Raw genomic sequence first — 14656 nt, 5'->3', positions numbered from 1 at the left:
GCAGCCGTGTTAGTCTGTATCCGCAAAAAGAAAAGGAGGACTTGTGGCACCTTAGAGACTCATAAGTTTATTTGAGCATAAGCTTTCATGAGCTACAGCTCACTTCATCGGATGCATTTAGTGCAAAATACAGTGGGGAGATTTATATACACAGAGAACATGAAACAATGGGTGTTACCATACACACTGTAAGGAGAGTGATCAGGTAAGGTGAGCTATTACCAGCAGGAGAGCAGGGGGCGGGGGGAACCTTTTGTAGTGATAATCAAGGTGGGCCATTTCCAGCAGTTGACAAGAATGTCTGAGGAACAGCGGGGGGGGGGGGGGTAGGGGGGTGGGAATAGTTTTACTTTGTGTAATGACCCATCCACTCCCAGTCTTTATTCAAGCCTAAGTTAATTGTATCCAGTTTGCAAATTAATTCCAATTCAGCAGTCTCTTGCTGGAGTCTGTTTTTGAAGTTTTTTTGTTGAAGAATTGCAACTTTTAGGTCTGTAATCGAGTGACCAAAGAGATTGAAGTGTTCTCCTACTGGTTTTTGAATGTTATAATTCTTGACGTCTGATTTGTGTCCATTTATTCTTTTACATAGAGACTGTCAAGTTTGGCCAATGTACATGGCAGAGGGGCATTGCTGGCGCATGATGGCATATATCACATTGGTGGATGTGCAGGTGAACGAACCTCTGATAGTGTGGCTGATGTGATTAGGCCCTATGATGGTGTCCCCTGAATAGATATGTGGACACAGTTGGCAATGGCTTTGTTGCAAGGATAGGTTCCTGGGTTAGTGGTTCTGTAGTGTGGTGTGTGGTTGCTAGTGAGTATTTGCTTCAGGTTGGGGGGCTGTCTGTAAGCAAGGACTGGGCTGTCTCCCAAGATCTGTGAGAGTGATGGGTCATCCTTCAGGATAGGTTGTAGATCCTTGATGATGCGTTGGAGAGGTTTTAGTTGGGGGGGCTGAAGGTGATGGCTAGTGGCATTCTGTTATTTTCTTTGTATGGTCCATGGGAGGACATGCCACTCAAGGAAGAATCTGGATCTTATTTCTTCATGGTCATCTGCAAATGGAGTGAGTGCCACCCAGTGCAACTGGTGACTTTTGTACGGTGATATCACTCTTCAGAGGTAGCCTGCTAGCAATACATTAAACACCCAGGGGGCAAATATGGTTGTTACTCTTAGCAGAGTTGCCACTGTCAAAAAAATGAGGAGGGGTGAGGCTTGGGTTAACTTTATGTGAAGGGCCACTAATAAACATTATACTGGATTGCCAAGTTTTGAGCTAGAAGTTTTTCAGCAGCAGTTATCACACCAGCAAATTCTGGCTTCCAGGGTGTTAGCTATTGCAAATGTTTTACAAATTGCAGAATGAGTAGCAAGGGAACTGTGAATTAAAGGGAAAGGGGAATTCAGGTGACAACAACAGCAAAAGTGGAATGGATGTTGTGATGTCACCAGAAACCCCAAGATGGCATCAGAGCCTTGTTTTTCTACATTGTGTGTATATATACATATATATGTGTGTGTGTGTATAAAATATAACACGCTCTGTGGATTCTACTATTTCTATTCCCCTTTTCCTCCTGTCAGACTCCCATTGCTTCGGTTCTTCTCCAAAGGCTCTGAATAGACTTTGGAGTCTCTTCCCTCCAAACATTTTCTATAAAGCACTGATGGGGCTGAAGGTGTGTGCAACGCAGCCTAACTGGTTAAAGTCTTGCCTGTGAATTTTGAAATCTCATTGATACACACATGACGGTAGTGTGTTTCTGCATGCTGTGTTGTTAGAGGGCTGGAACATTCGGTGTAGTGGGAGAAATGGTGGAACATGGTATCTCCTGTTAAAGTCAGACGGAGTTGTGTGGCTGAAATTCCATGTGATGTTTAGAATACATACCTTCAAGCACACTCCAGCTCTCGTTTACTAAGCTAACAGTATGTCTTCTACAGTAGATGCAGTTGATTTGAATATGATAGGTCTTATCATGAATCCAGATCTAATGGAGGGCCTAAACTTTATCAATGCATCACAATTTGAGAATTGCAATCTCAGTTAGAGTGAAGCCTTTGTGTAGAGTGAGGATGCTTGGAACTAAAACAAAGTCATTATAAAGGAGATCACTCAGATCTGCATAATTGTACTAAAATATGCAAATTCCCCTCCATGCAATTAAACATCTAGCACAATTTATTAGCCAGTGAAACAGAACCAGAGAGGAAAGTTTGACTGAGCTAAGGTAAAAGTCTCTTTGGTCCAAACCGTGAAGTCCTTACTTAGGTTTTACTCAGCCCTTACAGTGAAGTCAAATTCCCACTAAAGCCAATTGTTTTTTATAACAGTGATGTATAGCATAAAGATCTTATTGGTTCTTGATATGTGTTTGAGATGGTTGCATTTCTCATGAGTGGAGAAACCATGCATGAGATATTTTGCTCATCCCATGCAGGTGCCTATAGATTTTCAATGGGGCCTGACTGATTTTCCAGTTCCAATGATAATGACTGATGATTGGGCATTCCTATGCCCCAGGTTGGCTATGGAAAACCCACCCTTTATACCTCCATAGACCATGATGGATTCTGTATTTCACATCAGACTTTAGCAATGTTTTAGAGAGTTTAAAAACAGAGTATTAGTCCTGTTTAATATGAGTGCATGTGTAAATCAAAACTGCATTAATTACCTAGAATCTAACTGAGCAGGCCCTGCAGGGAAATGAAATAGATAATTTATTCTTTGCAGAATCCTCTAAAATAAGCTTCTGTGGAGTTTTAGTTCGTTCAAGCCCATCTCTGAAATCTAGATATATATCTATGAATTAGCATCACAAGCCAAGCCTGCCCTAGTATAGGGACTATCCAGAAACAGCAGACATTTTGAAACCACTGAGTTGTTTTGTTAGTTTAATTGGGGTGTGTTTTGTTCTGTGATTCCAGCCACCGGTGCTCCTTGAGTGGGGACGACCTGAATAGACAGTGGCTGGCTCCCAGCTGCCAGCTCCATCCAACCATTTACCACACCAAGGGCCTCCTCTACTACCTGTGCAGTGTTGGCCGGGCTCCGCTGGTGAGTCATTTCCATTTTCCCTTTTATTAATACCCCTGCACTGCTCATTTGTTGCAACCTTCCCCAAAGACTCCTGTTCTGTATAGTTCAGGTCTAAGAGAGAAGGGGTCTGGGGAGATCTGGAAACATTCCAGTGCTACATTACTCTGGAAATGGGGAAGAGCTTGGAGACCTTCACTTCAGGGGATATTTTATTGCCTATCGGCCCTTCTAACCAACAACCCTATGCCCAGTCTGGAGAGCACACTGGTTAGGGGGGAAAGTTTAAGGTTGGGAGAGCTGAAGTTGAGATGTAGTTTCGGGAAGTTCTGTCCCCAAAATTCATGCTATCTGGGAAAGCAGAGCACTGAAGTAATAAATTGCCTGATGAGAGGATGCCAATTTTTATCTACTTGGGATCCCCTAAGTATTTTAGAGGGTTCCTGCAAAGTTTGCTGTGCAGACAGGCAACTTAGTGCAGCATTTAAAGCAGAGGACAGGGAATCAGGAGATCTTGATCTGATTTCTCAGCATGCCACTGGCTCCCTGAGTGATGTTGGGCAAGTAACCTTGTCTCTCTGGGCAAAGTATTCTCCTTTGTAAAATGGGGATTACAATGTCCACTTTTCATAAAGCTCTTTGAGTCTTCGGATGAAAAGTGCTAGATCGGTCTGAAGTATTATCCATCATTAGTGTTTTCTTCAGACCGTTCCTGGTGGAGAGGGGAGAGAGTTTGCAAAGATCTCATTGCAGGATCCAGTGCAATAGGGCTGAGCTCAGTTTGGTCTCTCCTTGAGATCTCCAGCCCACATCAGAGCAACTTGAACATGGATGGCAGCACAGTAACCAGCTCGAAAAGGGAATAACTTCTGTGCTTCTCTGTATGGGAAGGGAATCTCCTCTTCTCCCCTTTGGCTCAAAGCCCTCAGCATGAATCTCAGCAAAGAGTGGAGAAACCTCCACCAGACCAGCACTCAGACTAGGCTTGTGATGAGTAAACAAAGTATTTCGGCTCGTGCTCCAACAGCCCCTAGTGGGAAAGGAAAAGATTTATGTGAACATGACAAGTGGAATGCTTGTTTAAAAATATAAATAAACATTAATTAGCCATAAGCATGGCAGCGTGCTCCGGTTTCCAGCTGGGACCATCTGAAAGGCAGCTGAGGAACAGCTGAATACTAAATGTTGCTCACAGAGTAACAAAGTCATGGAATGGGCCATTACGTCATCTTCCACCTGCCTAGTCTGATATAGGATATTCAGTGTCGTCGGCCACACTGTCATCTTTTACATACCTCATCTGATTTAGTCCCTGTTTCAACACATCATTTTATCATGTGCGTAATTTTATGCACAAGCTTAAGTCCCGTTGGTTTCATTGCTTTGCTGAATCAGAGCCAAACAGCTCATCCTGTTCCCACTGAACTCAATGATCATTTTTGCCATTCAATTCAATGGGAGCAGGATGTTTCATAGTTAGCAGCTAGCCAGTAGCTTTGGGTCTCTGGAAAGCTCAAAACTCATCTGTTAAGCAGAGACTTAAGCAGCTCTTTCCAAGCCTCATCTCTAATAAGAGCTATGCAGATGAGTGGAGAAACTCTTGTGTTGACTTTATGGAGGAGAATAGTTCCTGACTTTTCAAGCTGGAGACACACAGTTCCCACAATTGCACTGCACATGTGTATCCCTGGTTAATCCTCTAACTGGGCATTTGCATATACAATCATGGTAACGGCATGTGCATTTTGGCATGACAAGGAATGCCAGGCCTGAGTGTAAGTGCCTGATTTTCGAAAGCCCCTGGTAGAGATACACTAACGATTGATTTTGTCAGTTCAGTGGCTGAACCGGAATTTTTTTATTGTGCGTCGAACAAAATGTTTCAGGTGTTTAACCTTTTTTTTTAAAATGCAGTAAAATTTGAAACAAAAAGGTGTTTCACACTGAAAAATCTGAACATTTTGCTTAGAAAATGTCAACACGTTTCTATTATTTCAGATTTCTTTTCAGTTTTAACTGAAGAAGTTTGGTGATTTTGACCTGAATGCACTAAGTGTTTTGGTCGACCTGAATCTGAAAAAAAGAAAAGAAAAAAATGTTAGTCCAAAAAATATTGCCCAGCTCCAGTCTCTGGTTCCTCCTCTCCTGTGGTTCAGGTACTCAAGCTAGTTCATACGTAAGGATTTTGCACTGATTTTTTTAAAGCTTAATACTCCAGTCACCAGCGACTCAAATCCAATTGATGGGTCCCTTGGCCTCTGGGAATAGTCTAATTATTTTGCACTGTGGAATTCCTTTTCTGCACATTTGTCAGTCAAGCCATTTTGGTGAAAATTTGTGTTTTTTACTTTTGTGGGGGAAAAAAAATTCCTTCTCTGCAGGTGGCAAAAACTCATGAGACCGCTGCAGCCCAAAAGGATTCCTGGTCCTCTACGGGGCTGGGATAAGTTTTCACTCTGCCCAGGGTCGCTGACCAGGAGAATGTGGAGAAGGGTCCAAGACCTTGAGGAAAAAGTGCAAAGTGGTTTGAATACCACCAAACGGATCTAATGCAAATTCAAGACGGATCTTCAGGCTGCAAGAGCCCGAGGGATAGGGAGAAACAACCTGATGGGCAGGGCGAGTCACAGGGGTGGAAGATTCCCCTTGTGCGTCATGAGCGGAGTCCAATGGAGGAGGCTAACAGTCTAACAGCAGGCAGAGATGAAAAAAGTCTGCAGTTGTCCTGACAGTGAAACTCCCTGCAACTGGGGGGTTTCCGTCATAGGCCAGAATGCTGGAGCTCCGCTGCTGGAGACATTGACATCTGGGAGAGTTGAAGGACACCCAGCCCCCAGAAGCTTACTTTTGAGTTAGCTCGCAATCATTTTCAGTGGTGTGGTGCTTCAATGGGCTCTCTTAATCTAATCTAAGCTACTTTCTCATTCTCATTCCCTCTTATTCAAATGTATTTTATCTATCTATCCTTTCTTCTTCTCTCTAATCTGTGTCTTTATCCTGTGCTTATCAATGTGGTATCTAGGTCCTGAGATTGGGCCCATACACATTGCAAGTTGTCAGTATTCTTGAGTTTAGGAGAAGCTATTAATTCCATCTTCTCTCTTGCTCTCAGCCTGAAGTACATGAGAAACGGATTTTTCTCTGAATTTAAAGAGCACATTGATTTAAGTTTACACACATTCAAAAATACCTTTCCCTACTCTGAAAGTAAGCTATGGAGCCAAGTTAGTTGATAGCCAAATGGTTTTTCTATGAAGTGATTTGGTCCCATTTATGCTGGTGATGTGCGAACAGTTTCTTCAAAGCAGGGCATGACATCTTGAAGGAGAAAGGGACAGAGCTTTAAAGCTAATAGTCTTTCAGATCAGGCCAGTTTAATTGCAACTGCTTTTCCGGTAGAAAACGGTATGCTAACTGTGACTTTCTCTTCCATCTTCAGCTAGGAGAATCTCACTAGAACAAAGAGCAACCTGGTGTGTGTCTTCTCTGCCCTCTACTGTATGGAATTAGAATAACACAGCTGTGTGTCAAAAGCCATCTATTGCTAACAGCAATGGGAGGCTTTACGTTAGCTCAGTGGCATGGCCCTGTGGTTTTGAAGCAACAGGATCCACATTGTGTCCATTCTGTCACTGTGAAGTTCAAGTGGCCCCTTGTGTTCAGCATACAGACAGCTGTGGCATCCAAACTGGGCATGAATTTACTACACTATTTTGTATTTTAAGTGATTAGAACCTTCAAACCGAAAGGATCTCAAAGCACTTTAGAACCTATAAACACACAAGTCCCACTGGAATGCAACCCCTTCTCAGGAGGAGATTGGCAAACAGATGGAAGAACAAATCTGTAACAAGGAAGCCAAGGCAAATGCCATCTCTAAGGAAAAGTCCCTCTGGATTTTAATGTCCATGCAGTGGGGATAGGACGTTGGCATTTAAGTCTCATGTGAATGACCCCTTACTAATTTGATTTAGGATTGAATCAACCCGAGAGGGTGTTCAACCAAAAAATCTAGGTATTGAATTCCTGGGGCTCACACTACTAAACCAGCCCCTTCAGCTATACAGTTATCACAAGGTCCCTCAGTAGCCCACTTTATTTTAAGTGCTCTCCTACAGCATATCTGAACCCCTTATGCCTAACAATCTGTCCCAACTTGTATTTAGCTCAGACACTCTGGTTACCTTCCCCAGACCTAAAGAAATGCTCTGTTCATTCAAAAGCTTGTCCCTTCCCCCAATAGAAGTGAGTTCAATAAAAGCTATTACCTCACCCACCTTGTCTCTCTTTAATTTTCTCAATATTTTTCATTTTTGACACAATTGCTTATTTAACATTTCTGGTTTTAATTTTCCTTAATTTTGTTTTAAACATTGACAATTTTCATTGGTCCTCTAATCTCAAGGCAGGGGGATTTCAACATCAAAACCAAAATTTGGGAGATAGAAAAAAATTCACTTTTGAAAATGCCGATCTTTGAAAATATTTACAAAAGAATTGTAAAAAAAAAAAAAAAAATCCTGTGGAAAATTTTGAAGAACAGCAAAGAATCAGCCCCTTTTGAAAAAAGCCATCTGTGTAACTGTTGTGAAACTTGGTTTCTGTGTTCTGACCAGCTGTCCTGTGCTGTCAGCTGACTCTCCCTATGAGTCTACTGCCAGAGACCTGAATGGGAGAGTGCCCAGGGTGGGTGTGCTGGGATGAAGGTGGGGCCATGAGAAAGGGTCGGCGGGAGGCAGAGATACTGCAGTGCTTTGGCTCCCTTCTGAGCCCCGGAAGAAATTACAGATGAGTAAGACATAACTCTTCCCTCACCCTCTAGCCCTGCTGCTTCATGGCTCCTACCACCAAGTGTCCTAAAGCCACAATCTGAGCCTTTATCATTCTTAGAAGCCACTGGGCACTGCTTGAAATTGATTGAAATGCAGTATTGCCACCCCAAGTGCAATGAGTCTAGCCCCCGCAACCATGATAATATTTAGTGATTGTCTTTTTATTTGCCTTCTGGTGTCACATTTTCAAGATTTTCTCTGGGGCCACGAGGGCTAGAAACTTTTATTTTTCTCTCTCTCTCTCTTTCTTTTTTTAATGAAAGCTGAGAGTCGCAGGGAATAAATTGACTCTGGCAGCCAGGGTTGTAATAAAAATACGGTGAGACTTGTGATAAAAGTGTGAGAGTTGGCAAAAGTGAGTATACTGCCAATTCTTACCTTGGACTTGGATAATTTCTTGAGGGGTGAGAAGGGTGGCACGTCTTGGAGTCTGATTGTGCTGCATGAGTTATACTGTCCTGGCTAGAGAAGAGGCTGGTTGCCTCTTACTCCCATGGTCATTCTCTGTCCGCTCTTAGATGCCTCAGTTAGAACTCTGCTATCAGGCTACAGAGTACAGCACCTGGCTTCTTTTTTGGCTGAACCATGAAAGAGACCCCTGTGATAGAAAAGGTCGGACTGTCAGGGGGTGATAGGGAAGTGTTGTAAAGTCACAGGAACCTGGGCGGAAAAAAATACCCATGGAAATCACACGATGAAGTGAGTTTAATCAAAATGAAAACAAGTTTTCAATGCCTTCTGTACAACTTTCAAATGGAACTGCTCATAAATAGCTACAGTGGTACTGACCCTGCTGCCGTTGGAAGCTAATGGAAACTAAAGGGGATAAGGCTCTGTGGGCAGTTACTGCAGACAGTCCCACAGCAATTAGTGTAGATGATAGTCTTGCATTGATGCAGGTGGGCAGGAATGGATCACCTAGCAGGCCCATTTCAGTCCTACCAGTTAGGATTCATCTGTGGGATTCTCTAAATGCAGAATTATAGAGCTATCACCGCTCAGCAATGTTGTTGTCTGACTAGCTGAATATCCCTTAGTGCTTTCTAATATGTAAAATAATATTATGAGAAGATAACGTATGTGCCTTTTGCATGTTAGTAATATGTGAAATTGGCAGGTAATTGATATCCAATTGAGCTTGGAGTTCTGCTTCAAAATAGGATGGAAACTATAAAATCCTCTTTGATATTCATAGGAATAAATTCCATGTAGTACCTGTGGTTAACCTAAACTATGGCTGGATGTTGCTGATAGCTTAGATGAAACACTAGCTGGAAAAGTGTCTCTCTGTTATTAAAGGAAGTAGTAAATGCAGCCATTTGGATGGGGCCATTTTAGGGTAATTGAAAACATCGCAGATGGAGTTACTTCTCAGTGTATGGGTTACATATAGCTCTGCAAAATATGTGCGCAACCTGAGCGGGCTGCATGTCCAGGGTCTGTGCAAAACTGGGTTTGTTTAATTGGAAACGCTGCTGTTTGTGGATCGGCATCCTATTTCACAGCAGTTACAGTCCTCCCCTTGCCTTCATCAATTAGTGAGAATGGTGTAAATAATGCAGTGGACTCACTGCTGGGAAGCAAGCTGATCTCCATGTGTCAGGAATGCGAGCACAACACTCTGGGGACAGGCAAGCGTAGGTGCAAGCGGTGGAGTTCTGCAGGCGGCAGAATCAGGGAATGGACAGGACATGGGCGAGCTTTGGATAACAGACCACCCGTGTAAGTTGTTACTTGGGACGCTACATTTAATTAGCCAGATAATTAGGGGCTGGTTGAGGGCAGCTGTGTGTGGTTCATGCATATTTACATATTAACCCACCACTCCCAATGTGTGCAAGGCTGGGCTACTTTAAGGGGCTGTCAGAGGATAGCTGGCCCTTTGAAGGGGTCAGGGGCCTACCTCTGACAGGCTTCACAAGGGAGAATGGGGCAATTCCAGGTTCACCTGGGATTGGTTAACTCATTGAGTTACTGAGAGGCAGTTAATTAGGGAGGGAAGCACCTGGCCAAGATAAAAGGAAGCTGCTCCTGGGGTGTCTAGCTAGGGGAACAGAGACTCCTGGGGGAGAGAATAGTTCCCAAGATGTAAGAAGAGAGGGTTCCTATGGTAAAGGCTTCTCATGGGGAAGGTGGTGAGGGGGTTCACCAGCAAAGGAAACCAAGGAAGAATGCTCCTGGGTAGGAGCATTTCCAGAAGGCAGGGACCATGAATGCTGAGTCTCAGAGAAACCTGGCTCCCATGAAAGAATTCACCAAGCAACAGCGGAAGCTCTAGGAAAAAAAGGAATGATATGCTGTCCTGAGGAAGGATTGTCATGGTTTGGTCTCTGTGGGTACTTTGGCCCGAAAGGAGAGACCCTTCCCCAGCTAGTCACAATAAGTCCCTGGCTCCAGAGAAGTGTCCTGGCTCATGAAGTCCTCACTGTTAAGGGACCTTGGGCATAACTGAGGTTGACACACTAAGGCTGACTCAGCCGCTTCTCCCTCCAGCTACAGAGAGATACAGACTCTTTGTGTGATGTTCTGCCTTTGGAGTTGAATAAACTAGACCCCTGAAGGGATGCTGTTCAATATACAAGACTCATTGGACTTATTAAAATCCTCACTCTCAGAAACTGAGGCAGAGATGGAATAGCAAGTGCTGTACCAGACTGCTAGGGGGAGGACCCCCATTCAGGGGCCTATGAGAATTAGGTCCCCAAGTCCTACTGAACTAGTCTCCTTTGAAAATCTCAGTCATACTGTGTATAAAAATTGTTCATGCTTTCTTTGTATCCTCATTGCCTGCCCTTTGTGGGCTGCATTTTGCCATAGGGCTCAATCCTGCGAGGCGCTGAATACTCTGGCTCTGATGCAGCAAAGCCCTTAAACATGTGAGTAGTTCCATGTCTCCCTGTTGTTTAGCACAATGGAGTTGAGTAATGGCTGGGTCCCCTGGACACCACTTTATGAGAAATAGTAACAAAGTCGTCTAGTGCTGGACACTGGAAGGAGGAACAATGTTGGAGGTCTGGCTGAGGGTGACATGGGTTCGGTGGCCTGGTTGACATAGCAGGGACAGCTGCATAAAACTCTAGTGAGGATAGACGTTAACATTGTGTCTTCGTTTGCCATACTGTTAAATCCTGGCTCCTCACTGGCTGAAAACGTACCTGTGATGAGACATAACAGCAGGTGCACAACTACTTCCACCCTGATAGTAGTGTGCTCGGGTGTTCCATGCATGATCTGCATTATAAACTGGGGAAATGCTTCTCTCACTTAATTCCGTGCTATTGCACCTGTGTGCACCAGGTGTCAGCAGTACTGCTGTTTCATTATGGATCTGAGAATATGCTCCTAGACTGGCATGTCCAGGACATGCCAACTTTCTTAGGGCTTGTCTTCTCTGGGAACTTGCATTGGAAAAATCCACCCCCCTGCCCCTCAGACAGACATGGTTATGAAACAGAACCAACTAATTACAGTAGTAATAATTCATTCCAGTAGAGCCAAGCAATCCTAATCAAGGATGGGGGTCCTATTAAGCTAGGTGCTGTACAGACATGTAACAAGACAGTCTGTGCCCCAGAGAGCTTACAATCTAGGTGTTAAACAGGAGCCAGCAATTGGATGTTGGTGAGGGTTAGGTTACAGTAAAATAGTTTACCTGAAAATCAGAAGTTGCAGTTTGCTGCTTAACTAATCAGTGCCCGAGGTAGCAATCTGTAAGCTTTGTTGCAGAACTTGCTGTTAAGGAGAGATTGAAAGAGGATAAGGTGGTGAGTTTATGAAGTTTGATGTGTGGTTTTTCATGCATGGGAGGAAGTGCGGAGGTGGTGATGAGAGAAGCAGACGTGGGCAGTCGAAGCTGGACTGGCTGGCATCGCTGACAAACCTAGTGTGCAAATAATTGCATCCTGAATGGCTGCAGTTAAATTCAGTAAAACTTAATTGTCTTTAACGGGCCAAAGGTAAATAAATGATCAGGCAGATAAATATACTGGGTGAAATCTTGGACCTTTGAAGTCACTGGCAAAACATCACCCACTGTGATTGCACCCACTGCTTATTTCTTCCTCCATCTTCCTTCTTCTGTCTGACTGCCTGTCTAGTCTGAAGTTTCTCTTTTAGTGGTATCTGGATGCTCCTCTTTGCTTTCCAATTGGCTTATCAAAAGTGAATAAAACTTTGCTGGAGCACTATCTTCTTCTGACCATTTTGAATGATGGCTTAAAAAGAACAATTGCTCTTCTTTTGAAATTCCTTTCCTTATTGGATTTTCCAGTATTTCTGATGAAGACATGGAGAATATATATAACAGCAATGCATATCTCACTGAGCATCATGATTGATTCTCCGGGCCTGGGTCAGTATTTACCTCGTAGGTCAATAAATCCTGATTTTCATTTGTAGAAGACTTGATATGTGCTTATAAAGACCATCTAAAATTCCACGGAAAGTGGGAATATGCTGAGCGCCTAGCTACCTGAAGACTGATGCTGAAGAGATTGATTGATTAGACTATGTAAAATAGGTCACTTACTGTGCTTTGGTTTATAGGGATATGTACAATATCCTAACAATATGCAATAACTACTAGTGTAATAGCATGGTTGTATTTTTCTGCAGATTACATAGTAAAGACTTTGAACTTAGAGAAACCAAGATTAATTGCCTGGTAAGGTGCAGGTTTTAGACCTCCAGAGGATAATGCTGAAGTTTAGAAGTAGAAGGAATTTGACAAACTGCCCTTTGATTGCATCATAAGATGCACGTATGATCCTGAGCTGCCATGGAATCATTACAGTGATGGGACACAGTTCCTCGTGTTTCAAACAAAACAACCTCCAGAATCAGGTGGACTGGCAGAGCCTAGGAAGGCTGATCACAATTGATCAACAGCATATGGTGTTCATTATGGGCATGCCCCATAGCCCAAGAGCCTCTGAGGAGCTCTAAAGAAAGGGTGGTTCTTTAGCAACTGGTCAACTCACTACTGTCACACATTGCCATTGGAAGGGCTAGAATCCTTCCTGTTTTATGGTCAGTGTTGTTCCTTTTTCTGATCTCCAGGTATTCTGCGACTATCACGGCCACTCCCAGAAGAAGAATGTGTTCCTCTATGGCTGCAGCATCAAGGAAACCTTGTGGCAGGCAGGCTGCACTGTCAACACAGCAGTTGTCACAGAAGATGTTGGCTACAGGGTGAGACTTTACATTACAGTACACACCTACTGTGCACTCGTGCACGCACACACAATTGACCTGTAAGATCATACTCAGAGTCGTTATGGTTTGCTGTCAAACTATATCTAGTGAGATCCCAAGGGGGCTGGCCTACGTCTGGTTTGATTTAGTATTTTCATTAATGATTTGGATAATGGCGTGGAGAATATGCTTATATAATTTGCAGTTGACATCAAACTGGGAATGGTTGCTAGAAATTTTGGGGACAGGATTTTGAATTCAAAATGATGTTTGGAAAATAGTCTGAAATCAACAAGGTGAAATTCAGTAAAGACAGGTGCAAAGTAAGAAGGAAAAATCAAATGCATAGCTACAGAATGGGGAATAACTGGCTGAATAACTGGGGAGTAGTACTTCTGAAAAAGATCTGGGGGTTATAGTGGATCACAAATTGAATGAGTCAACTGTGCTGCAGTTGCAAAAAAGGCCAGTATCATTCTGGGGTGTATTAACAGGAATTTTGTATGTAAGACACAAGAGGGAATTGTCTTGCTCTATTCAGCACTGGTGAAGCCTCAGGTGGAGTACTGTGTCCAGTTCTGGGCATGACACTTTAAGAAAGATGCAGACAAATTGGAGAGTCCAGAGGAAAGCAACAAAAATGATAAATCTGATCTCTGAGGGAAGGTTAAAAACCTGGGCATAATTAGTCTTGAAAAAAGACTGAGGGGAGACCTAAAAACAGTCTTCAAATATGTTAAGAGCTGTTATAAAGAGGATGGTGTTATATTGCTCTCCATGTCTACTGAAAGTAGGGCAAGAAATCATGTGTTTAATCTGCAGCAAGAGCGATTTAGATTAGATATTAGGAAAATCTTTCTAACTATAAGGGTAGTTAAGGTCTGGAATAGGCTTCCAAGGGAGATTGTGGAATCTTCATCATTGGAGGTTTTTTCAGAACAGTTGGATAAACACCTGTCAGGGCTGGTCTAGGTGTCCTTGGTCTCACTTCAGTGCAGGGGGCTGCAAGAGGTGATAGCTTGAAGTCCCTTCCAGTCTTGCATTTCTATGATTAGGGATGGGCCCAATCTATGAAGTTTGGAGCTGGGTGTGAACTTCCCCAGAGTCCAGAGGAATGCATTCCTGGGAGGCTGGACCCATCTCTAAAATCTATATGCACTGAATATTAGCAGAAGTATCATCTTAATGAACATGCCCCCTAATCAATGGCCACAAACACTTGCCTACCTGGGCAGCTACCTTTTTGTGTGAGTAAACCACACACATGCATAACATCATTCATTTAACATGTACCATATACTTTATGTACCATATAATAACACTGGTAAAAGGCCACAGGTCATCTTGCCCTGTTGAATTCAATTGCTTTATTGTTAAAAGCACCATGTCAAAATAAAAATCAAGAGTCTGATTCACCCCTATGCTACTTCAGTTTTACCTCAGCATGGCTTCATTGAAACCATGGAGTTACACATGTGTCAAACTGGAGTGATGTAGCATTGGACTTGACCCTGTATTTTTAAATATTATAACAGGAATCAGCAACCTTTGGCATGCGGCCCGTCAGAGAAATCCGTTGGTG

General features: G+C 43.2%; 1 protein-coding gene across 1 annotated transcript in view; it reads left to right on the top strand.

Moving 5' to 3' along the window:
* Positions 1-14656, top strand: part of AGBL1 (AGBL carboxypeptidase 1) — a 356531-nt gene that overhangs the window by 179754 nt on the left and 162121 nt on the right. The window contains exons 17-18 of the mRNA XM_073304655.2: positions 2941-3070; positions 12940-13071. Of these exons, the coding sequence (XP_073160756.1) occupies positions 2941-3070; positions 12940-13071 (262 nt within the window). The remainder of the gene's footprint in view (positions 1-2940; positions 3071-12939; positions 13072-14656) is intronic.

This window comes from Lepidochelys kempii, chromosome 10 (genome assembly GCF_965140285.1).
Source record: "Lepidochelys kempii isolate rLepKem1 chromosome 10, rLepKem1.hap1, whole genome shotgun sequence".
Classification (NCBI taxonomy): domain Eukaryota; kingdom Metazoa; phylum Chordata; order Testudines; family Cheloniidae; genus Lepidochelys; species Lepidochelys kempii.
Note: the sequence above shows the minus strand (reverse complement) of the source record. Positions and strands in the feature narration are given on the sequence as shown.